The sequence below is a fragment of the Lepidochelys olivacea genome (genome assembly GCF_965140295.1).
Source record: "Lepidochelys olivacea isolate rLepOli2 genome assembly, chromosome: 27".
Lineage (NCBI taxonomy): Eukaryota > Metazoa > Chordata > Testudines > Cheloniidae > Lepidochelys > Lepidochelys olivacea.
Genome location: NC_140437.1, coordinates 16,449,593 through 16,473,973, shown reverse-complemented (window position 1 = coordinate 16,473,973; position 24,381 = coordinate 16,449,593). Strand labels below are relative to the sequence as shown.

The 24,381-nt window shown below is 50.3% G+C and overlaps 1 protein-coding gene across 6 annotated transcripts; it reads right to left on the bottom strand.

Annotated features, from left to right (window-relative positions):
- Window positions 1-1,837: 1,837 nt before the first annotated feature.
- CASC3 (CASC3 exon junction complex subunit) lies at window positions 1,838-23,033 on the bottom strand. 6 transcript variants are annotated; one of them, XR_014709767.1, is made up of 14 exons: window positions 22,795-23,033; window positions 17,729-17,756; window positions 17,313-17,350; window positions 15,045-15,203; window positions 14,798-14,949; window positions 14,082-14,258; window positions 12,928-13,625; window positions 9,029-9,093; window positions 8,647-8,761; window positions 7,766-7,864; window positions 6,267-6,481; window positions 4,414-4,782; window positions 3,524-3,657; window positions 1,838-2,724 (listed from the first exon to the last, which is right to left on the bottom strand). XR_014709767.1 is itself a non-coding variant. In XM_084615675.1 (14 exons), exons 1-13 carry the CDS (start codon window positions 23,017-23,019, stop codon window positions 4,455-4,457), a joined length of 2,133 nt encoding a protein of 710 aa, XP_084471801.1. In that variant the 5' UTR covers window positions 23,020-23,033; the 3' UTR covers window positions 1,838-3,657; window positions 4,414-4,454. The 6 variants fall into 6 exon arrangements, 2 of the variants coding, with proteins under 2 accessions (XP_084471801.1, XP_084471802.1); XR_014709768.1 differs by having other exon boundaries at window positions 1,838-2,478; XM_084615675.1 differs by having other exon boundaries at window positions 1,838-3,657; window positions 4,414-4,490; window positions 4,657-4,782.
- Window positions 23,034-24,381: the final 1,348 nt, after the last annotated feature.

The window sequence follows — 24,381 nt, the reverse complement described above, 5'->3', positions numbered from 1 at the left end:
TCAGATCAGGATGGTGCCAGGGACTGTGAAATGCTCAGGGAGATGAGAGAGGCGACAAAGGCAGAAAATGCAGTAATAATCAGGGGTCCTCCAAGGAGCTGTAGTGGGGCCTGTGCTGGTCAACACATTCATTAATGATTTGGGAAAGCAGGTGAACAGTGAGGTGGCAAAATCTGCAGATGATACAAAATGACTCATGGTCGCTAAGTCCAAAGCTGGCTGCGAAGAGCTACCAAAGGATCTCACTAAACTGGGGGAGAAAACGGGCAGATTCGTATGGTAGGTTCTCCATTCCCCTGATCATTTGAGTAGCCCTTCCTTGCAGTTTGAATTCCCTCTTTCTTAACCATGGATGTTGGAAAAAGTAACCCCAACTACATATACAAAACAATGGGGTCTAAATTAGTAGTTACCGCTCAAGAAAGATCTTGGGAGTTGCCATGGACCGTTCCCTGAAAACATCTGCTCAGTGTACAGTGGCAGTCAAAAAAGTGAACTGAACGTTAGGAACCATTAGGAAAGGGATCAATAAGACCGAAAACATCAGAATGCCACTATATATATCCATGGTACGCCCACATTCTGAACACTGCAGGCAGTTCTGGTTGTCCCATCTCAAAAAAGAGATATTAGAATCGGAAAAGGTGCAGAGAAGGGCAACAAAAATGATCAGGGGTCTGGAACAGCTTCCATAGGAGAGATTAAAGACGACACCTGAAGACAAGATGCTGGGGTAGAGAGACTCTTGGTCTGACCCAGCGTGGCCGTTCTTAAGTTCTCCTTGAAAGGGCTACAAAATTCTCTGCTTGCCCCTGCTGCCCTCTGTTGGCCAGCTGCTAGCACACACAGAAGGGTTCTCAACTCATGTTTAACACAGGCCATTGCCCTTGAGGGTTGACAGAGGTTAAGTGTCTTGCTCAAGGGGCGAGTTAGGGACACCTGCCCTGCGCCAGCCCACCCCGGACTGCAGATTGTTCCACTAGAGCTACAGCAATCGCCGCCGTGGAAAAGGAGAGCCCATGCCATGTGACCCAGTTGCTCCCCACAGAGCAGCGTTTGGGAACCTCTGCACCAGACCCATTAATATATTCCACAAAGAGGTTTAAAAGCTGCCCACCCCATCTGCCTCTCTCAGCTCTGCCCACCTCCAGCATCTCACCGACTCCTCCTACGCTGAGCCCAAAGGGAACCTCAGTGCCTCTCACGTGGGCCCAGCCGAACAGCCCAGGGTAAGCTGCCTCCATGGTACGGATTCTTTCACAACCTATCCCAGACACCAGCGGAAGCCCAGCCCCACTGGCGTGCCAGACGCAGACAGCCCTGCAATGCTCTGCGGAAGCACGGCGCTGGATGCAGGGTCGTTACACTCCTGCCGAGCGCTATGCAAGTGCGTGCTCAGCGCCACCTAGGCGGCCGCAGTTCCACCACACTCTGAACAGTCTTGTTTTGTAGCCCCCTGGATGTAACATACAAACCACGGCACGAAGCTACACTTTGTTCTGCTGATCGTTCACGCAGGGAGCTGAGGGCACGAGGGCTCAACTTCGGGAGGGAGAGGGCAGTGACTGCATGATTAAAAATGGCACTTAGTCAGCACGGAGAGGAACATGTGGGGAGCTTCACCAAGTGGTAAGAAAGGGATTTGGTTTTCCAACAGTGCTAGAAGCTTGGGGAGGTGGAAATTAGGGTGGTTCTAATACCCTTGTTTTCCAAGCATTTCTGAAGTTGTATGGCAGAGGGGACATCCGCCCTTCCAGACGACAGCTCAATACCAGGTCTCGTGGCAAGCTATTGCTGAGACCACCCTGCAGCACGAAAGACAGACCCAGAGCACCAGTTACTTTCTAAGATGTATTGTCATCTCCACCAAGTCATTACAATGTTGGTTACAAGTGCGCACTCCAAAAGAACAGGAACAAAAAAGCCATCACAGTGTTGTTAGGACTAGAACATCAGTCCCGCGACCGATATGTTAAATGATACATTTCAGCCGTAAGGCAGAGAAACAGTTTACATTTAAAATGTAAAGGATTTGTTTTAAAATGCCATTAGAGTTAATTTCAACTAAGTACAAAAGGTTGTTAAATTACAAACACCAACAAAAAAGTACTTCCATTCGAAAGCCACATCTGCGTGAAACGCTCTCAACCCGAAACAGGCAGGTGGGGGCTCTTCCTCCCTCTCCCCGTGGCTGGGAATTCACAGGCCAAGACACCGCTTGCTTTATAGTAACTCGCTGAACGACTCAGATGCGCGCTGCCCCAACGTGTCCAGGGCTGAATAGCAACCTTTGTGCCAAGTTCCCCTAACGCAATTTGCAAACAGCTGAGAGGCCAAAGCCAAGCTTGAGTGTAGCTGGGAGTGGTGCAGCGGTCCCTGCAGGATCTATGCTGCAGAGACGCGACCGCAGATCGCTGCAGCATGGGCAAGCCAGGCTGCTCCATCAACCACAGTGCTGCAGGGCCAGGCTTCGGACTCCTAAAACAGGGATCAAGGCTATTTCAGAGCTAATGGGAGAGGAACCGATTTATGGTATGTGCACAGCCAGTGTTCCTCCTTGGGGATCAGACCGAGCAGCCCCCGTCCTTGGAAGTGGATCTGTTAAGGCTGGTTGCATCACCTTCCACTTACACAGAAGCAACACCCAAGTGCTGGGTACAAATTGTACACAGGATTATCCTGCCGAGCCGGTTTGCCCAAGAACAAGGCTGAAGGAAAAGCAGCCTGCAAGCAAGAGGACAGCTCTTCAGAAAACCAAGGGCATGCCTGGAAAGCTGCATGCTCCTCTTTGGGTCCCATTTAGTGGAGAGTCCCAAGGCAGCAGGAACTCTGCCTTTGCTGGATGAAGCGTGCACTGGTGGGGCAGCCGAGACTGGACTTTGCCCTGCCTCGGCGCATGCTGCTTCCAGTCTGTTTCAGGTTGAGAGTTTGCACACACTTGGACAACAGAAACTTCCCACAACACAGTTACCAGCAGGGCTCGCTCCAGAAAGAAAGAGGAGGAGCTTCTAAATTAAGTGGTGACAACGGCCAGCGTGTTCCTGTCAGACTGCTAACACTCAGCGGCCCTTTCCCAGACATCTAAGCTTAAACAATGGCAGAAATAAACTTGCTAATTTCAGAGTTGAAGAAACAAAGTAACATCAGATATTTCCTTGGGGAGGTGGTTACATTCCTGGCTATCTGACCAACAGAGATTCCTATAGCCAGCTTAACAGAAAGGGCCAGTTCGTTTTTAAAACAAAAAACCAGGACAGAACCAAGCCAGCTTCATTCAATATGCTACGATGGGAAAAGGCCAAACATTTAATAACAGGGGAAGGGGAATCACAAGAACTTGTAACTAAGGAGCGACCCTTGTGTTCAGTATTTCAACGCCCTCCATGACCCAATGAATGGGGGCAGCGGGGAGAGAGGCGGTTTGCAGGAGAGCCCCACTAAACACCTAAGAGGGAAGAGTGCCCGGCCCTGGGCACAATACTGATGCGGCAGGGGGCTGCAGGTGGGGGCCCGCTGGCCTCACCTAAGCACGGCGAAGGGGACGTCTCTTGAGTCAGAGCTTCCTGCTTGCTGGCCGTGCCGATTCCGGGGCTGGAACTTCTGAGGTGGGTGTCCCTACGTATTGCTCCTTTCCTTCGATTTTTCACTTGTGCTGTCCTAGAGGGGGAGGATGCAAGCCACAAGGTTAGCACGCTCTCCACACCATTCACAAGCTCTCAGCACAGGGTCACTTCTATCACCTAGGTGGGTCAAATGTTCCCCACACCAGGGCACTAGAAAGCAGCCATCGTCCTCCCACCGCCCTTTGTCTCAGCTGCGCCACCAGATTCAACCTCCAGGATCTCGCTTCAAGGCAAACTCTGTCTGCACAGTGGTTACGTTAAATAGGCCAGTGAGGAGATGGGACCCGAGATTTCCTCACTGTTACTGGTTAAAGCCAGGCATCTCGGAAGCACCTGTTATCAGAGGATCTCAAAGCACTGAACAAAGGTGCACATTCTTCCCATTTTATGGATGGGAGAAACTAAGGCCCAAGGTCACATAGTGAGTTGTGGCAGAGCCAGGAATCGATCCCAGGCCTCTGCCTCTTCTCCTGACGCACAGAAAGCAACCCCGTGGTTCTGCACACGCTGTGACTGAGGCTCAATAAACTCTTACTGTGCACTGGACGACATTTACAAGGACACCAAAACACACACAAGTGCGTAGTGCTGGAGAGGGTAAATGGTACTCAGCAGAGAACTGATTCTCATCGTCTCTGTACAGACTTTAAACCTGCCCCTTAAGCCTCTACACGGTCAAGGGGTCAGCATTTATTTTTCTCAAGAAATCACAATTTCCTAAGTGAGAACTGGATTTTAAGTATCTTTTTCTCTAAACAAAAAGGAAACCAAGAGTCAACTTGGGACTTACTTTGTACGTGGGTTTAGATTTAAAGTATTTAGAAACTCAAATTAACTGGAGCCCTGCTTACAACCTGCAACGAGAAGCTGGAGTTTGGGACACGTCAAAAGGTTAGACAGTTGAAGATTTTCTTGAAAACAACACATTTCTTGAGGGGGGAGAGGGAGGGGGGGAGAGAGAGACATCGCAGGCCACTGGGAAAACGGCTCCCACAGGGTCTCCCACAGCAGCGCACGGCAGAGGGGTCAGTACCTCGGGAGGCGGCGGCGGCTTGATAGTCACGGGCTGGGATGTTCTTCGTGGAGGAGAAGGTTTCGGCTGTACTTGCTGCTGGACAGTGTTGTAGTAGGTGACCCCTCCATACACCTGGGCCTGGGCCTGCATCTCCCAAAGAACAGAAAGGGTCAGTTCTTCCTGACATGGGACAGGACGCGGGGTGCAGCTGCCCAGGCGTCCGCAGGCTTCGGCCTGGCTTTCTTTAGAGGGTAAAACAGCTTTAAAAACAGCATCCTCTAAAGCCAGAAGGGAGCAGAGCTGCCCTGGGAGCGCAGCTGGTTAGGGTTCACGGTGCGCTGCGAAATGCAGGTGCCAAGCTTTGTCTGCAAACACCTGAAAAAGGAGTGAGCTAGAGGAGCACATTCCACTCCAGGCAGCTTGCCCAGGCAGTCCAGGGTCACTGGCAGAGGCCTTGCTGCCAGGGTTAGTTGTCTGACTGGGTCAGCCTACAGCGAAGCTGGTTGGATTCTTAGATGGTAAGGTCAGATGGGGTCATTATGCCCTGCATGGTTTTTCCACAGGTCATATCATGTTTCCACTTTAAAACAACAACTGGTCTGTGCTCAAGGTAGCTGATAGTTCCCCATCATACCCAGACCATGTCCAGGAGCCCTGGGGTCCTGTACTTACTCCAGCTCAAACTTTCTCTTTTCAGCTAGGCCAGCAGAGAAGGGAAAGGTCAAAACTGTTTAGGCAGGTTAAGAAACTGCACCTCTTTTGTCTTGCCACTGAGTGTCACCCGTGTGCCATTTGCAAGACAGCCGCAGCGATAGGAGGTTCTGACCTGCCACAACTCCCATCATTAGCAGGATGCCCTGGAAAAGCTCACACGCCCCCAGAAAGTCAAGACCTCGAGACAAACACTATATGGCTACAGGACTTGAGCCAGTGGACGTACAGGCCTGGCAGTTAAGAGAGAGCCCCCATCTGGCTTCCAGCAATTCACACAAGAACCTTTCCCAAACCTTTGGAACTGTGATGTCACAGAGGTTTTTCCTGGCCCAAAAGTGGCCTCTGGGCTACCACATTGCTGAGATCACAAACACCAGACCGTGTCCAGCCTGCTGTCTTGGTTTACAAGCAAAAGGAAGTAGGCTCTAAAAGAGAATCCTGTAATTCTCTGTGCCTGGCTTAGCTTGGACCATGAACAGACCCATCTAGTTAATGCACTTCTAGGCAGCTTCAATTTCCTGGTTCTCTTGCCCTGGTAGAGAATTTAAATTCTTGACCCAAATGATACAACCACCACATGCCATCAGGGAGTTTACAACTAAAATTCAAATGCGGTCCCAGTGTGGGTGAACCAGGGAGGTCAGATCAGGCTCCTTCTGTTCCCCAAAATGAGTAGGAAGCAAGATGTTTTCCTCATTCATGCTCTTTACTAAGATTTAGTCTTAAAGTCTGCTTTAATAACCTAGTGTGTTGCCTCCTCTAGGGAGCAACCCCACATGGCAGGGAGAGCAGCTGCTACTCCAGGCTGTCTCAAAGGCCTTACAACATATGGACCCAACCGGGATAGGATTCCATAGCTCCATGCTTAAAAAACTGCTGCTTAAGACAACCGAAGCATGCTGTAGCCAGCTTACCTGTGAGCTGGGATACAGATGGGGAGGTGGTGGTGGTGGGAGTGCTCCTGGGGGATAGGGGTAACTGGGATTCCCAAAATTCATGACTCCGGGAGGGGAGAAATAGGTGGGTGCGAGCAGCTGCTGTGGGGGCGGTTGCCCAGGAGGCATGGAGACTGGTGGAGGATATAAGCCAGGGTTAGCCAAAGGTGCTGGTGTCTGGTGTGGATGTAAACCTAGGAAGTGAAACAAAATAAATCCATATGGAATGTCACCTCTGAAACCAACGCATCCTCGGAGAAGGCTGGGATTGTTTGGTTGCCAAAGTGAATTAGCATCTCTGGGTTAGCCTTGCTCTGACCTTCGCTATCTTAATAAGGAGGGCGCTTATAGAACAAGAGCACTTTGTGAAAGACTGCTTGGCTCGCGATCATGACAGACTAACTCCTGCACTGTTTAAAGACAGGAAAGTTCACACACAAATAGCAGAATGCTGACAGCAGCCTCCAGTTTCCCAAGAAAGTGGTGAGTCTCCTAACATATGGATCATATTAAAACGGACTGGACAGTGTACCAGTAAGTTACTTACTATGGGGGAAACAATCCTGCATTAGCCTTTGGGCAAGTCGAAGAGACCTGCTGTCTCCCTGATTTCTGGGATCCTTCACATCTAATTGCTGCTGGGTCAGAGAAGCAGCAAAGCATTTCCCATCCAGAAGGAGGAAGGGGATGGGCTGCTTCAAGCTTTCCGTTAAAACGGGGATGAGACTTAGCCAACTATTCTGCACAAAACCAGCAATGTTCTACCCAGAAGTTTCCAAGACACCCTCAAGAGGTCTTGGACCTGCACGGGCCATAAGCAAAGGAGATGCAGCAGTTAACAAAACATATTTACATGGACATATATGACATTTAACAAAGATCACATCACTTATTCATAGCAGCACCATGGGAGAGAGCATGGGGGAGAGATAGCTCAGTGGTTTGAGCATTGGCCTGCTAAACCCAAGGTTGTGAGTTCAATCCTTGAGGGGGCCATTTAGGGATCGGGGCAAAAATTGGGGATTGGTCCTGCTTTGAGCAGGGGGGTTGGACTAGATGACCTCAAGGTCCCTTCCAACCCTGATACTCTATGATCTAATGCTTAAGAAATGGATACACACCTTTGTCAACCTTCATCTCAATATTCAGAGATGCTACCGTAAATGGCTATGAAATTGAAGGGCCTTTGATTTTAGACTTAAACAGATCAGCAACGTTCACATTGCGCTTTCCATTTTCAAAATGCAATGCAGATGCCCACTAGTTTAGCCATGAGCTGGTAGGTGAATATGCCTCATTTTACAGATGGGGAAACAGAAGTTAAATGCCTGGGCCCAGGCCAGAGGGAGTCTACATCAGAGCTGGATTACAGCTCAGGAGTTCTTGATTTCCAGGCCTATGCTCAGACAGGACCTTCCCCAAATGCAAGGTTAGCAAGTTTGCTGGTGAGGGCAGGGAGGTGAGAGACGGTGGCTCACCTGGATGTGGGAGGTGCATTTCTGGCTGTACAATCATACCCTGGGGTGGCAACGGGGCAGGATTCTCGCTGTGTGTGTAGATTGGTCCCTGGAATTGCACTGCAAGAGAAAACAGTTTGCGAGGAAACAAACGTTATTTAGCTTATTCTGCTGTAATGAGAGTCACGTTGATTACAGAAGTCAAAGAGAGCCACAGCATTTGAGAGCTGTTGTATTAGAAACGCTGCCAACTGCGTATGCCATCCAGTAATGGGATCACATGCCCAACAGGATCCCAACAGAGGGAGCGCTCCCAGCTATCTCCTATCTGTAATGGAACACACACCACTTGCGTAGCTTCCTCCTTTAATGCTTTGAACTTCTAGACTGATTTTCAGCATCTCATTTACTCCCCAATCTTTCCCTCATAAAATGTCAATGAAATGATTTCTACCATGTTTCAATTTCCACTTCTCATGATCTAGAACAACGGCTGAGTTTCCAAAGCTGCAGACGACCACACAATGATGAAGGTAATGGCGGTAGGTGCTTTACAAACTAGGGCAGAGATTAAATCCAGAAAACTCTTGTCATGGATGTTTAAGAAAGATTTCAGGAAATCATTTCATATTAAGCTTCGAAATTGTAACCATCTCTATATTGGATCTATAATTAGTTGACCATGTCCCATTTAAGAGGAAGGATCTCTTCAAGTACTCATGAAAAGCTCCCAATAATTAACTTGGTTTTATGTCTGTACGAAAACACCACATATCCCTTCCCACTGATGGAGCAGCTTCTTAAGTAGCCGGGAACCCCACCCATCCCCCTCACTGAAAGCTCATTTCTGAGTGTGCTAAAGAACTGAGTGAAGAGGAACTGGAGCTGCAGAGGTCACTCACGTGGATCATAATAGTGCCCTTCCATGATGCTGATGTGCATGGGGGGAGCAGGCTCTGGAACTGGTGGCCGCTGACGCTGGGATGAGTAACGTTTTGCACGGCCCCCCTGTACTCCCTGAAAGAGTTCAAAGGCTTCTGTCAGCCACAGAGAGTTACAAAGAGGAATTTGTCACTGCTCTATCCAGCATTACCCACCCAACCTACCTGGAAATCTACATTCAGCTTAAAAAAACAAAATGGTAAACGCGTCTACACAAGGAAAGGAGAAATGCTGGTGTGCCGCAGCCAGGTTCAAACCATTAAAGCACAGAATCAAATCAACACGTTGACTTAAAATTACTAAAAAGAAAAGTTACACTCCATACAAGATTCCCAGCTTTACCATTTCCTCCATCCTGTTAAACGGAGGTGGTGGTCCAGCTCCCATGTGCATATGATTAGGAATACCTAGGAAAAGAGACACACTGGTTACTAAGTCTTACACTCGTCTTCAATAGTAAGTGATCTTATGCATCAGAGGCATTGCTAGAAGTCATCTGCCCACTTACATCAAACGCAGTACAGAAAATGTCACTGTTTTAGAGGAGTTACTGCAGTAAGAACAACAACATATGCCTTGCAAACTTCAGTGAAAATGTATATATCATAAGGAGCTTTGACGATGATAACGTCCTTAAAACTACAGCAGGTTTTAGAGAAGTTAAGGTTTTATACATTTCAGTACCGAGTACAAAGGGACTCTACAATTATTTTACCATTGCGCGATTGGCTCTGTGGCTGTACAAAGTATATATGAAGAGGAGAATCCTGAAATGGAATATCCTAGATAAATTATACAAGAAACACAGACCAAGTCTGCTAGCTTCTTCCTAAACACATCTTGGCTTCAACTCCTACTCTCAGATGAAAGCTCTCACCCTATTGGGAGAGTCTGGGGCCAGGATTGTGTCTAGATCATAAACAAGCATCTTTGTGGAACCCTATAGCTCCAGTTGAAACTCACTAAGCAAGACAGCCCTTATCATGGGTTTCTAATCATCCGTTTTCAAATTCAAGCAGCAGCAGGTCACACACCACAACAGGAGTTGTGGGGACAGCTGGACAAATTTAGGAGTGTGATGGGATGACAGGGTTGCTTGTGATGGTGGGGGGGCAGGGCTCAGCAGCCATGGGGCTCACTTCCTCTTTACATCTCATGTTCCCAAAAGCTCATGCTTCAGGGATCCAGCCGGCCACACACAGGGGTCAAGGAAGGGAATGTATTTGGAGTTTGTTCTGGAGATGGGCACTGGCCGGGGTGGGCCAGGGCTCAGAGATGGCACTGAACCAGAAGTGGCACCGAACATTCTCTCTCAGGCACTTGGTTGGCTGGTTCTTGCTCCCATGCTCTAACTGATCGCCATGTGTGGCGTTGGGAAGGAATTTCCCCCAGGTCAGATGGGCAGTGACAGGGGGATTTTCACCTTCCTCTGCAGCGTGCAGGTCACTTGCCAGGATTATCTGGGGGTGTCTCATTTCCCAGCCACTGCAGGGACCTCAGTCCCCCTATTCTCTGTCTATGGCACAAAATAATCTAGTCTCCTGAGGGCTGGGATACTTCGATCTCATTCTCGCTGGCTGGGGTTAGCCTGCGGCTGCGGTGGTGTGGGTGGCCTGTGACAGGAGGTCAGACTAGAAGACTGGGAGGTCCCTTCTGGCCTTGAACTCTGACTACATGTAAAATCTCAATCTCCGTGTCATAGGTTTAACCCCCCACCCCCACCCCAAGTGCCCTCATGTGGCAGGCCACGCCACAAGTACGTCTGCCTCAGTTTCCCCTGTCAGGCAACCCAAGGACTCCAACTTCAGCCTCTCTTGCTTCAATAATGCCCTTCCTTGGAGCCGTTTTATTATGAAAACCAGAGTGTAAATTGTGCAAATCCCGAGTTCTAATAATCCATTTATCACCCCCACTGCAAGCAGTCCTTAAAAATCACATCCTCTCGGCCATTCCACAACACATTCCAGCATCTTCCACCACCCCCGGACTCTGTGTCAGTCCTCCTCTGTCCCTCTGCCAGGACAGCCACCTTAGCTGGAGTACAAACCTGCTCCTCCCAGCAGGAACCCCCACTGCCTCTCTGCTGGAGATCAGCCTCGCCAAGGGAGCATCCCTCACGCCCCTGGCCCCTCTGCTGTCAGCCCCCAGCTTCAGGTCTCTGGCTTAGACATTCATAGGCAACTCTCTCTGCTGCTCTTCCTGCCTTCAGCCCTGCCTGGCTCTGGCCCCTACTATTACCTCCAATCCCCCAGGCTCTGCCCATTCTCACCGGCTGCTTTTCCTGACTGAACCAGTGTGCCCCGAATTACTTGGGGGCTCCCTCTCAGATTCTCCCAGATCCTTCATAGCCCCTTATGCTGTCCTGAAATCTTAACTGGCCAAACTGGGAGCAACTAGTCTGGCATAGGGCAGCTGGATCTGCTTCATTTTCTGGGGCCGGTCACCCTGTGACAGTCAGAAACTGATCAGAGCTACTTCCAACACAGTGCGAGTGAGCAAGGCAATTATCAGGCATGCACAGGTACCGGTTACACTGTTAATATATATATGTTTGTGTGTGGAATGCCTCCCAAAACCTGTTCACCTACCCAAATTCCTCCTAAAAACTAACTCCTGCCATCGCCTCCAGGAGATGGGAGGCGGCAGGAAAGGCTTGCTACAAGCGGATGCTCAGGAAAGTTAATCCGAATTCAAGGTGTGAATGAAAGTGGAGTAGTTAAACCACATTAAACCTTGGTGTGGATGCTCTTTATTCAGAACTAAAGTGGCCTTAAAAAGAAGGGAATTATCCAGATACACACAAGTCTCATTGATCATGTGGTAGGAATATTACCAGTTGTACTGGTACAATTATACTGCGATAAAACCTCATATGGACACTGGACACTTATTCCAGTGCAAATGGATTTTTCTGGTTTAGCTTAAAGCCCTTCCCCCAAAAAAGGCCACCCTTCATCAGCATAAGAGTGTCCACAGAATGACTTATGCAGGTTTGACTGTATCCAATTTAAAGTCCCACCTTAGCTTACATTGGTCTGACTTTCCTGGGTAGCCAAGCCATGAGTGCCCTTGCTTCAATCCTGCCAGATTCCACTCCAGGCAGCAGGAGAAACTGCCTAGCACCCAAGCTCAGTGCCCAAGAACAGAGGATTTCCCATTCCCAATCAGACCATTGGTCCATTTAGTTTGCGGTACCAGGCTACACGTAGCTAATTACGGAACGTTGTACACAACAGGAGGAAAATTCCTTCTGTTTGTCCCAGACGTACCGCCCTTCGGTTCCATCGAGTATCCCCTTGTTCTCACAACATGAGACATGGCAAGAGAGGGAATGATTAGTTCTTATCATACTCTCCCCAACCTCAAATTACTCCACTTATTTTCTATGAATTCCAGGTTAAATAACCCCTCTTTCTGGAGGGTTGGGAATCTCTTGTCATTACAGGAGTCTTCGCCAGCTCTCTCTAAACACTTTTTTGGGACCATATCAATCTCTACTCCTATCTACGGGGAGGCACCTAATACCAGAACATAGTACTCCCAAGGAGAGTGTCATTATTGTTCAACATTCCACACGTTGTTTGCTTAATCCACTCAACCATCCCATTGATAACAGCTGCTTTTTACTGGGCAGATATCCTAAAGGACCCATAAGTCTTTCCCTAGTTCCTCTCAAAAGATGCTCCACATTTAGAGCCCTTCAGCTCCTACAAGAAGTTTACATGTGTTTACGTGCATTAATCCTCCCCGCATCATGCTGTCCAGTCTGTCTTTCAGTCTATGTGCAGTTTCACAATCCTTCTGTTATTAAACTAAGGAACTTAGTATCAGCAGCAAACCAACTGATGTCTGCAGACAGGCACCAGTGACATGCAGCTTTTGAGATTGAGGCGAGCCAGCAACCCGCCTAACAGCAAGGAGTGTTGGGGAATGCTTGTCAAATACAACAATGTAAATTCTTATTCCTCTGCAAAGGGCCTTGGGACCCTTATCCATGGAAAGCAGAGAGGATCTGATTTAAAGCGTTCTACTCCAACCAAGAGTAAATCACATGGAACTCAACGTACCTACCCCTGAGATCAAAGCCTGCAATTCCAGCAAGCTAGGTGCTCTGGCACTTACGCGTAGACAATTAACCTATTCCTCAAGCTCCGATTAACTGTCAGACCATTATAGCCACAGCAGCTGTGCTGCACTCAGTGGAGAAAGCCAATGAAAACCCAATGGCCCATGGCACTTACCCCGAAGTTCCCGAGGCGGTATGAACGGAGGCTGTCCTTGGGTCCAGGACTGCTCGGTTAGATTCAACTGAGTCATGTCTTGCTCGAGTCCATCCATGCTGGATTCTACTGGTGTCTCCCAACTACCGGCCTTTGCAGGCGGAGGGGGCGTCACGACCTGCACTGGTTTCGGAGGCACAGGTGTCGATCCCTCTGGAGGCGGAACTTCATCTGCCAGCTTTCCTGCATCGCCAGCTTTATTCCTGGTCCTCCTGGCCCGGGAATAGGATTTCTTTTCGATGGGTCTATCTGGTGGCGGCTGTACAGAGTCTGTACTTGGGGTCTGGCTTTCCAAAATGATCTCTTCCTTCTTGGCAGGACTGCTGTGAACATGCACACTCTCTGCTTCAGGAGAGGGGTCTCTCTCCGGGGCTTGTTCAACACGCCTCGCCCGGTAACTGCTCTCATGCTTAGCCTGCTCACCTGTTCGAGAGAGGTGCTGGCTGTTTGCTTCCACAGCTCGGTAGCTTGGACGGTTCTCTTTGTAACCACCCACCCTCGGAACGTTTCTGGCTGGGGGCATCCTACCCATGCCTGCGGAGTGCCGGCTGATGAAGGTTCGTGTCGGCAGCGGAGCACTATCAGAGTCCTGGTGTCTTGGCGGCTTGTTTTGCCTCTCGTTGGCCCAGTTTGGCTCTCGCTGCGGAGGGCTCCCAAACCTTAAGGGGTGGGGGAGGAAACGCAAAGGATCAGAAACAAACCCCTGAGTTGGACCACTGGGAGGTATTTATGAGCACCAGGGCTGCAATTACCCCTTAAGATCCTTTCCCAAAGACAATACACCAAGGCAACCTATTCTACCTGCCCATCCTCGAGCTGGCTTCCCCCAGAGCCTGAAGCTTCTGCTCCTTAGTAATACCAGAATCCCCACAATTCCAAGGCATTCCTCTCCCTGAGAAGCAGCACCCAGACGCCCGGATAGGCCAGGAACCTGAGTCTCAATCTGACGCGAATACAGCAGAACATCATGCACCCATTAGTTCTTTGCTCAACCCCCACCTTCAAGTCCTTCCCAGTTTGATGCTTAACATCTCGGTGGCTGCAAGAAGGCTGATCTTTCTCCCCAGTACATGAGGGGCCTTCTGATTGGACTCCCTAAGGCTTTGGCAACTCACCGTGGTTTGCGCATCCTCCTCGGCTTGATGTCGTCGGGATTGTGAGCCGACCTGATGTCATAGCCGTAGAGCGCAATCAGCTCCTGCCTGCTTTTGGGGGCTTGCTCATCTTCCCGGAATTTGTCATGTTCCCAGCGGCCCTCGTCTTTCCATAGCTTTCGCTGGCGACCCTTCGGCCTGGAGCAGGGATATGGAGAGACCCAACAGGTCTTTGCAAAGCCAAGGATATGTGGGTGGAATGGGCATGGACGTTCCAGACAGTACAGAATGCAAACAAAGGCTGCTTATTTCTCGGAAGGGGTGTGCATGGGAGACTGTGGAACACCTCCCCTTCTCCAACTCCATTTGCAGACTTTCAGGACTCAGAGAGTCTCTGCCCTGCCAGCTTGGGGAGGTAGACAGGATTTCCTTGGGAACCAGCCACTAGCACTCCTTTACATCAGCAAAAGGGCCACAGTTCAGCAGCAGGAGGCTCAGTGCGGGCTTTGGTAGCATTACCAGTTCCTGCTGCCTTAGGAGCATGTGGAAGCAAAGCCAGGCCTGGCAGAACACTACCACTGGACAACTGGGCCACCACATGGCCACTTCTCACAAGTCTTCAAAAATCTCCCAGTCTGCCAAGTATTTAACATGGAAGCCAAGAGCGGTGACGTTTTAGGTGCTGGCTCAGGACTCAACCTCTCTTTAGCCAGGAAAGTTTCATGAGTTTTACCTACCTGACTTCCTCCTCCTGGGCCTGTCCTCGGAGATCATGTTCAAAGAAGAGCCCTTTGCGGGGTATGTAAGCAGGGTTCTTCCGATCCTCATCATCATCCAAGTGCTTGGGGACCTTTTTCCCAACTTTATTCTCAGCTGGTTCAGTGCTCTCCTATCAAAATCAGAGAACTCATTACACTGCAGCAGCCCTTCTATGTACAGCCAGCCTCAACCCCAGGGATCCCACAGCACACATTAGATATCTACCTGCCCATCCCCGCTTTGTCTCTCGCCAGTCACAGCACCTTTCGGGTCAGGTTTCTCTTCCCCTTTCTCTGCTTTTCCTGTGGATTCACTGGCATTGTTACTCTCCTGCTTCAGCTCCACCTTTGAGCTTTCCTCCTCACTGTACTCCCCTTCCTCAGCCTGAAAACAAACATCCAGTTGCTGAGACAAGATGACGTGATGTTAGCAGCAGATTCCCCAGTGAGTTATAGACTATGTGCCTAGATCTCCACAGCTCCAGCCAGCCCCCTATCCAGTACCTCCTTCCAGTGCTAAAGAGGGCCAACCGTTTAACACAGAGGAAGGGAAGACCAGACTGATTCCTTTCTCCACAAATACCACAGAGCAATCCCAGGCCACCAACAGTCTAGAAGAATTCAGAGTAAATGTTGAAGAAAAATCACAGCGCAACCAGAGCCTCTGATCTCTACACCACAGAGCCATTTGTACAGCACCGTGAGAGACACTACCAAGGGGGCGGGGGGGGGCGGCTCATGCCATCAGGCTCTGCTGCTCACATGGACCAGCTCTCCTTTCCCCCACTGAAGTACTGGACCCAGCCACTGCTGGGTTTCTGAACTCCCTGGAACTGCATGGTTGGCTGACTCCAAGCACTCTGCTAGCAAGAGTCTGACCTCGTTTCACCCTCCGGGAGACTGCAAGCCTTGCTCTGACTGGAATCCACACTAAAAATAGTATTTGCACGATTAACACGACGACTGCTCTAGTTTCCTTTTCAATGCTGTGTGTTCACATGTGAATTGCTGCTCCTTTTATTTACGTTTGGAAACACAGATTTTGCATTATATTTAGGTACAGCGGGAGAAGACAGCTGTACTTAACTCACATAGCAGGGCCAGTACATTAAAGTCATGGAGTGTAGGGGGGGGTTAGTTCAGTTGCTCTGGAGCTATGGTTATTGGGTCCCTAGAGCCCCATTATCTGTATTTTCCAGAGATTTAGCTGCAGTTTGAACATAGGCCTCTGTAGAGAAAGTATTATCCTGAGCAAGTCGGAAAGGGCACACTACGGAGAGAGGGGAAGAACTCATGATTTCAGAGCCCACTTCCCCCAACACATCCTTACCTGGCTTTGGAGCCTGCAGCAGCCCCCGTGCATTCACTGCAGGGAATGATACACTGAAGCAATGGCGTGCCCAGCTATATACTTTTAAGCAAGCTTCCTCCCGCCCCTTTCTCTGCCCCCCCACTGATTGTTTTGAGAGCTCTTTTTCCCCAGAAAGTTTCACTGAGCTATGCAGCACCCCATACACCTCAGGGGAGAAGTGTTTTGACCCTAGAACAGCTGGCAGGTGGTCATGGCCACTAGCAAACTTCCCAAAACATCCTTCAACCTCCTAGTCCTACTGTCATACACAAACCGTCCACGGGGCACTAGGCCAGTTTGCTGTCATGGCTGCCTTACTGAACAAACCGGCTGTCCTCAGTGACACAAACAGAGGGAATTACTGACAAGAAGTGTTCTCTTTTGTGAGAAGTGAATGGTCAGGCCACATTACTGGACACAGCTCAGCCTCAGTATTACTCTTTCAGCCAAAGAATAAGCTTTTCAAGTTCAATATTTATGTCTGAGTTACAGCTAATCAAGATATAGCAAGAGCTCTAATCCCCTTTCCTTTACCTCCTGCTGCCGTTTTAAAGTCTGTCCCCTGATCTGTACCATTTGCTTTCACAGAGGAGCCAGGCCTCAATTTTAAGTCTACTAGTACTGTTTGTTGGCAGGGCAGCTCTTGGACCAGAGACCCAGTCAGTTTAAGGCAGACTAGACAAAACGCTAGATTCACAGATTCCAGGGCCAGAAGGGACCATTGGGACCTGAACGCTTGATTAGCAAAGGTCAGAGACCCACCCCCAAATAATTCCTAGAGCAGAGCACTTAGAAAAACACCCCACCTGGATTTAAAAATGGCCAGTGCTGACCACCATTGCCCTTGGTATCCTCTACTAAGATAATATACTCTGGCACTGGCCAGAGGGACAGACTTGATATCACTCAGTGGGATTTTCCATTTATAACTTTGACAATTTATGCAACACAGCCAGCCCCAAGTACCACACAGGCTGGATGCAAAGCCTTGCCTGTCATCCCATTTCTTGAGACAAAGGGAAAGTCTCCAGCCAGGGTCAGTAGGACTCAGCAAGGCATATGAGCTGGTTTCTGTGCTAAGATGATGCACGAAAAAGAAGCTCTGAAGACTATTCGAGGTGTCAATATAAAGAATACACTCACCTCGGAGTCTTCTGCACTTTCATAATCCGAGAGAACAGCTAGAGAAGAGAAAAGGGAAGTTTGGCATAAATGCTGCAATAATGGTGTTTTCTCCAAACATGAATTAGTTTTGAATTGTAACACTTAGGGCATAACTCATCAACAGTCCAGTATACAGACACACAAAGCATTCAAACCACAGACATGCTAAGCATTAATATTAAACTGGCCCTCAATCTCCCAGCTGAACAGCATAACCAATGCTGGACCAATGCTCCATCTAGCCCAGCACTAGATGCTTCAGAGGAAACAAACAGAACAGGCACTCAGACTGTAGCAGGGGAAGCAGACAGACAACTGGCCTTTCAAAGTGGCCTCAGAATAGGCATCTCACTTCTCCCTCCCAGCAGGACAGACCAAAGATACTTATTACTCACCATCTCCTTCGATGCCATCTTCACTTTCCTATTGAGAGAGAGAGACACACACACACACACATATTACTAAGAAGAAAAGGAGGACTTGTTGCACCTTAGAGACTAACAAATTTATTTGAGCATAAGCTTTCGTGAGCTACAGCTCACTTCATCGGATGCATTCAGTGGAAAATACAGTGAGGAGATTTATATACACACAACATGAAAAAATGGGTGTTATACACTCTGTAAGGAGAGTGATCACTTAAGGTGAGCTATTACCAGCAGGAGAGTGGGGGGGGGTGGGAACCTTTTGTAGTGATAATCAAGGTGGGCCATTTCTAGCAGTTGACAAGAACGTCTGAGGAACAGTAGGGGTGCGGGGGGAACAAACAAGGGGAAATAGTTTTACTTTATGTAATGACCCATCCACTCCCAGTCTTTATTCAAGCCTAAATTAATGGTGTCCAGTTTGCAAATTAATTCCAATTCAGCAGTCTCTCGTTGGAGTCTGTTTTTGAAGTTTTTTTGTTGAAGAATTGCAACTTTTAGGTCTGTAATCGAGTGACCAAAGAGAGAAGTGTTCTCCGACTGGTTTTTGAATTCTTGATGTCTGATTTGTGTCCATTTATTCTTTTACGTAGAGACTGTCCAGTTTGACCAATGTACATGGCAGAGGGGCATTGCTGGCACATGATGGCATCTATCACATTGGTAGATGTGCAGGTGAACGAGCCTCTGATAGCGTGGCTGATGTGATTAGGCCCTATGATGGTGTCCCCTGAATAGATATGTGGACGAAGTTGGCAACGGGCTTTGTTGCAAGGATAGGTTCCTGGGTTAGTGGTTTTGTTGTGTGGTTGCTGGTGAGTATTTGCTTCAGGTTTGGGGGCTGTCTGTTAGCAAGGAATGGCCTGTCTCCCAAGATCTGTGAGAGTGATGGGTCATCCTTCAGGATAGGTTGCAACAAAGCCCGTTGCCAACTTCGTCCACATATCTATTCAGGGGACACCATCATAGGGCCTAAACACATCAGCCACGCTATCAGAGGCTCGTTCACCTGCATATCCACCAATGTGATAGATGCCATCATGTGCCAGCAATGCCCCTCTGCCATGTACATTGGCCAAACTGGACAGTCTCTACGTAAAAGAATAAATGGACACAAATGAGACATCAAGAATTCAAAAACCAGTCTCTTTGGTCACTTGATTACAGACCTAAAAGTTGCAATTCTTCAAAAAAAAAAAAAAAAACTTCAAAAACAGACTCCAACGAGAAACTGCTGAATTGGAAATAATTTGCAAACTGGATACAATTAATTTAGGCTTGAATAAAGACTGGGAGTAGATGGGTCATTACACAAAGTAAAACTATTTCCCCTTGTTTATCCCCCCCCCGCACCCCCCACTGTTCCTCCAAAGTTCTTGTCAACTGCTGGAAATGGCCCACCTTGATTATCAGGATAAAAGGTTCCACCCACCCACCCCCCACCGGTAATAGCTCACCTTAAGCGATCACTGTGGTTACAGTGTGTAACATAACACCCATTTCAGAGTAACAGCCATGTTAGTCTGTGTTCGCAAAAAGAAAAGGAGTACTTGTGGCACCTTAGAGACTAACCAATTTATTTGAGCATAAGCTTTCGTGAGCTACAGCATCCGATGAAGTGAGCTGTAGCTCACGAAAGCTTATGCTCAAATAAATTGGTTAGTCTCTAAGGTGCCACAAGTACTCCTTTTCTTTTTGCGAATACAGACTAACACAGCTGCTACTCTGAAACCTTTAATCACTATGGATCTTTTGAGGAAGAGGCAGCCTACACAGAAATCATGGGCTCCCTTAATAAAACTGGAACCAGACTGCTGGCTCAGAAGGTTACTGGGGGATTATTTAAATTAGTGGCTTTCCCCCAGCCTACATGGGCTGAGGAGCACTCAGCTCAGACACACGACTGCTAAAGAGGTCAGAAATATAAATGTTACACTGTATCCAGTAAAGAATAGGGCGGAAATTAAGACTGAACTGGAAGAGGAGATCAGATCACAGAGGTAAATTCCAGAAAAGTAACAGAGTATCAGACCAAGGAATTTAATAAAATAGGCTCATGATCAAAAATAAACTGTCTATATATTAATGAGAAGCCTAAAAGCAAAAACAGGTGAACAATGAACATGCCCGAAAACAGAATAGGAAAGTGGCATAATAGGTCTGATGGAATGACAAGATACTATAATACCGGTCTATAAACTGCATAGGAAGAACAATTAGATTGGACAGGTGGGCAGAGCAATATCCTAAAAGAGTTCACAAAAATCTACTGAAAAAGAGGAAGACAGAACAAATACAACCCCTAAGAGTTATACTACTGGCCTCCTGATGAGGAAAAGACAATGACAAACGCAAACAAGAAATTCCGTAAGCATGTCAGAAACATAAAACCAGAGAGAGAATTGTTAAGTCCACCAAAGGCATACAGCCAAGGCAGAAAGAGTGTTTTCAGCTGAGATGTATACAGTCACTGAAAGTTGTAAACACAGTGGTATCCATATGGCTGACAAGCTACGAAAACACAAGATTAAATTTTAACACAATTTCACTCAACACCATTTTACCTGACTGAATCCATTTCAAGAGTCCCGTTTGTTTTACATTTCTCTGAAGTCTTATTTGGGGTCAAACAATACACTTATCAGCTGACCTGTCAGTCTTGATAATCACGTTAAGCTTTGCTAACTAGTTGTAAAATTTCATGAGAAAGGATTGTGGACCAACAGATGGAGTTATTAATCTAAAAGTCCAGTCCCAGACCACCTGAACTAAGTCACCTGAGCAACAGTGTCTGTACAATCTTTACTGCTACAGTGGAAAGAGATGAGGAAAGACGTGGTCCTGGAATGAAAAAGGATTACTGATACATAATTTTTCAAGTCAATCCAATAGTGGTTCCAGCCCTACTCTAATGTAGGAGGATGTGAAAGGAGGATGTGAAAGAACTGTCTACTATTCTGCCCCTTAATTGTTACCTTGCCTGTTTGGATCAAGGGTTTAAGTAATTTCTGTAGCATGTGCATGAAGGAAGGACAGCAGGGGTGTGTGTTGCAAATAAGATCTTTGAACACAGACTAACAAAGTTAAATCTTACTGTGCAGCAAAGATCAGTTTGATAAGGGGAAGGGTTAGGAGATGGAATCCAGGGTTTCTAATCAATTCCTCTCTAAATACTTCAGCCCTACTATTCTGAATGAGGGAAATTTAGCAAGATTTTTAGGATGCTGGGCCCATAAACTTGTTGCCTATTTACACATTTCTTGTTGCGAATGATTACTTTAAATTGAAAGTGGAAGTTATTAAAAACACACCCATTTGACAAGGATACTGTCAAGTTCAGTATCACTTTAAAAACAAAGCTGTCTTCCTCACAGTACTACCACCATCTCGGATGATCAGAAACAACAGAATGTAAAGACATCTACCCGTCCTTGCTGAGCTCCACGGCAAAGCATTTCACTTCAGCACCAAGAGTTTCTCTTTCAGGGTCAAGCCATGCTGGTGTTATGTTTAGGTTACAAATGCCCCAGGTGGTATTTAGCATCCTTCCCTTGAACTGCCTTCGGTTTTACAAAAAGGGCCAGGAGGCAGGCTACCCGCTCACACCACATGCTTGCTCCCCTTACGGACCTGCCCCGTGGGGCTCAGTCAGCCGCATTTGTTCCACAAGCAAGTCCCAGCCTGCCCCCGAACAAAGCGGGAGAGGACACTGGCTCCCCCCCACCCAAGCCTCAACACACCAAGGGAAGAGACCTGTCCCCAGCCCGGATGGGCGACACCCTGGCAATGGGGAAACAAGCCCACACCGCCCAGCCCCCTTCCTCTCTGGGGGCCCAAGCTCACAATCCACGGAGGTGACAAGCACCCCGCAGCCACTCAGACCCCACCCCCCCCCAGATGCTGAACAGGGCCAGTCCCCTCCAGGCAGCCCCGGCTCATTTTGAGCCCAATGGCCTGCCCCAGCCCCGATCACATTCTCGGGGACCACCCCGGAAAGGTCCCAGCCCCTCCCCCAAGGGACACTCACCGCCCCCCCCACGGAACCGCCCCAGCCCCTCCCCCCCAGGACGCTCACCGGCCCCCCCCCCACGGAACCGCCCCAGCCCCCCCCCGGGACGCTCACCGGGCCCCCCCCATGGAACCGCCCCAGCCCCCCCCCCGGGACGCTCACCGGGCCCCCCCCCACGGAACCGCCCCAGCCCCCCCCCGGGACGCTCACCGGGCCCCCCCCATGGAACCGCCCCAGCCCCCCCCCGGGACGCTCACCGGGCCCCCCCCCATGGAACCGCCCCAGCCCCCCCCCGGGACGCTCACCGGGCCCCCCCCCATGGAACCGCCCCAGCCCCCCCCCGGGACGCTCACCGGGCCCCCCCCCATGGAACCGCCCCAGCCCCCCCCCGGGACGCTCACCGGGCCCCCCCCCATGGAACCGCCCCAGCCCCCCCCCGGGACGCTCACCGGGCCCCCCCCCATGGAACCGCCCCAGCCCCCCCCCGGGACGCTCACCGGGCCCCCCCCCATAGAACCGCCCCAGCCCCCCCCCGGGACGCTCACCGGGCCCCCCCCCCATGGAACCGCCCCAGCCCCCCCCCGGGACGCTCACCGGGCCCCGCCCCCCATGGAACCGCCCCAGCCCCCCCCCGGGACGCTCACCGGGCCCCCCCCATGGAACCGCCCCAGCCCCCCCCCGGGACGCTCACCGGGCCCCCCCCCATGGAACCGCCCCGGGCCCCCCCCATGGAACCGCCCCGGGCCCCCCCCCGGGACGCTCACCGGGCCCCCCCCCCATGGAACCGCCCCAGCCCCCCCCCCCCGGGACGCTCACCGGGCCCCCCCCCATGGAACCGCCCCAGCTCCCCCCCCCCGGGACGCTCACCGGGCCCCCCCCCATGGAACCGCCCCAGCTCCCCCCCCCCCGGGACGCTCACCGGGCCCCCCCCCCCATGGAACCGCCCCAGCCCCCCCCCCGGGACGCTCACCGGGCCCCGCCCCAGGCCCCGCCCCCCCGGCCGCGCCCCCCCGGCCCCCTCACTCACACACTCGGACTCCTGCGGGCTCTTGGCGGCCCCGGCCGCGCTCTCGGCCCCGCGGCCCCGGCCCCCGGCCGGCAGGGTCCCGGCGGCGCTGCGGGCCGGTCTCGGGGGCGAGGCGGGGGAGCCGGAGCGGGCCGCGCCGGCCGGTGAGTCGACGCTGTCGGAGGCGGCCGAGTCGGACTCGTCCTCGCTGTCCTGGGAGGCCCGCTGCCGCCGCCTGTCCGCCATCTTGGAGGGTTGGGGGTGGGGAGCGCGCAGGGACCGACGGGACGGCGAGCGGACTACAGCTCCCAGGATGCACCGCGGGGGCACCCGTGTCAAAATTCTATTTCCGGGCAGCCTGCTCCACTGCTCCCAGAATGCTTTGCAAGAGAGCCGGGCTACCTGCCCCGCCCTCAGGGAGTCACCGAGCGTGGGGCGGTCCCATCCCCGCCTGGGAGGGCGGGGCTATGACGTCATGGTGTGCCCGCACGATGACGTCATGCTGGCATGACATCATTGCCCTGCTTGGGGCAGATCGCAGCCCCTTCCCTCCGCAGACCCCAGTGCAGTGCAAAGAGCCCCACTGCGGGCTCCCCCCATACTGGGCGCTTTTCTGGTAACTTTGGCCCCATTCCTCCGAGGTAGGTAGGAGCCTAAATGCCCATTGATTGCAGTAGGAGTTCAAAAGCATTTAGGTGCTGACTGACATGAGAGGGAGCTGGACTCCCAACTGTCCTTGAGTAGCTGGGCCTTTGGGACTAAGTAGGGGGTAGTAGGGAATTAGTCATCCACGTTGTACACAGAAAGAAATGGAGACACCGGGAGGTGAAGTGACTGGCACCACCCATGATAAAGCGTGGCACTTGCCTTCACTGGAAGCAGACAACAGAGGCACGTTGACCACACATGCCCTGCGTCATTATCTACCTAACACACTTGTTCACCCTATGTAACGTGAGGTGGTTCTCCACATATTCCACAATAGGTTCATCTCTCTCTTCCAGCATTTGGTATTCCAGCACTTGAGGTACACCCCGTGCTCAGCTGTTATCTATGAACAGCAGCCACTGTCTTTGCCTTTTCATCCGCCCACTTGCTTAAAGATTTGTAAAGAGAACAAAAAATTAAACTGGGAGCAAGCAGAATGACTGTTCCCTACAGAATTTATTAAACTAGCATTTGGCAACAGGCCATTCAGCACTCACCACGCACTGACCCAGACCAAGGGGCAGTTTTTAAAGAGCCAAAGCAGGTTCTGGCGGATGTCTTTCAGAGCAAATTGGAGTCAGAATACAAACAGTCTCTGGAAACATTTTTAAGTTTTTTTCCATACATTTGAACAGTGGGTCCCACAGATTTGGCTATGGAATTGAGGGCTAACTGGTTAGGACTTCAACCTGTCAGATGAAAGATCCTTAATGTAGTTTCTACCACTACCAAAAGAGAGAAAGACAAGGCATCAAGGATAGACAGTTCTTCCAATCTGCCTAGTTCTAAGCCAGCTACAGCAGCACCCGCCGACATTTCTAAAACTGGTAACATCATTTCCATAGGAGACACGAAGCATGCAAGAGAGGCAGGCTGCGTTTTTAATTGGGTGTGAGAATG

Bases quoted from the DNA above. Each gene is read 5' to 3' on its own strand.
- CASC3 (XM_084615675.1), bottom strand. From the start codon at position 23,019: ATGGCGGACAGGCGGCGGCAGCGGGCCTCCCAGGACAGCGAGGACGAG. The intron at 15,204-17,312 runs GTGAGTGTATTC...GTTTGTTTTCAG, and splicing joins AAAGTGCAGAAGACTCCGAG to GCTGAGGAAGGGGAGTACAG. The intron at 14,259-14,797 runs GTAGGTAAAACT...TCCCTGCTCCAG, and splicing joins GCCCAGGAGGAGGAAGTCAG to GCCGAAGGGTCGCCAGCGAA.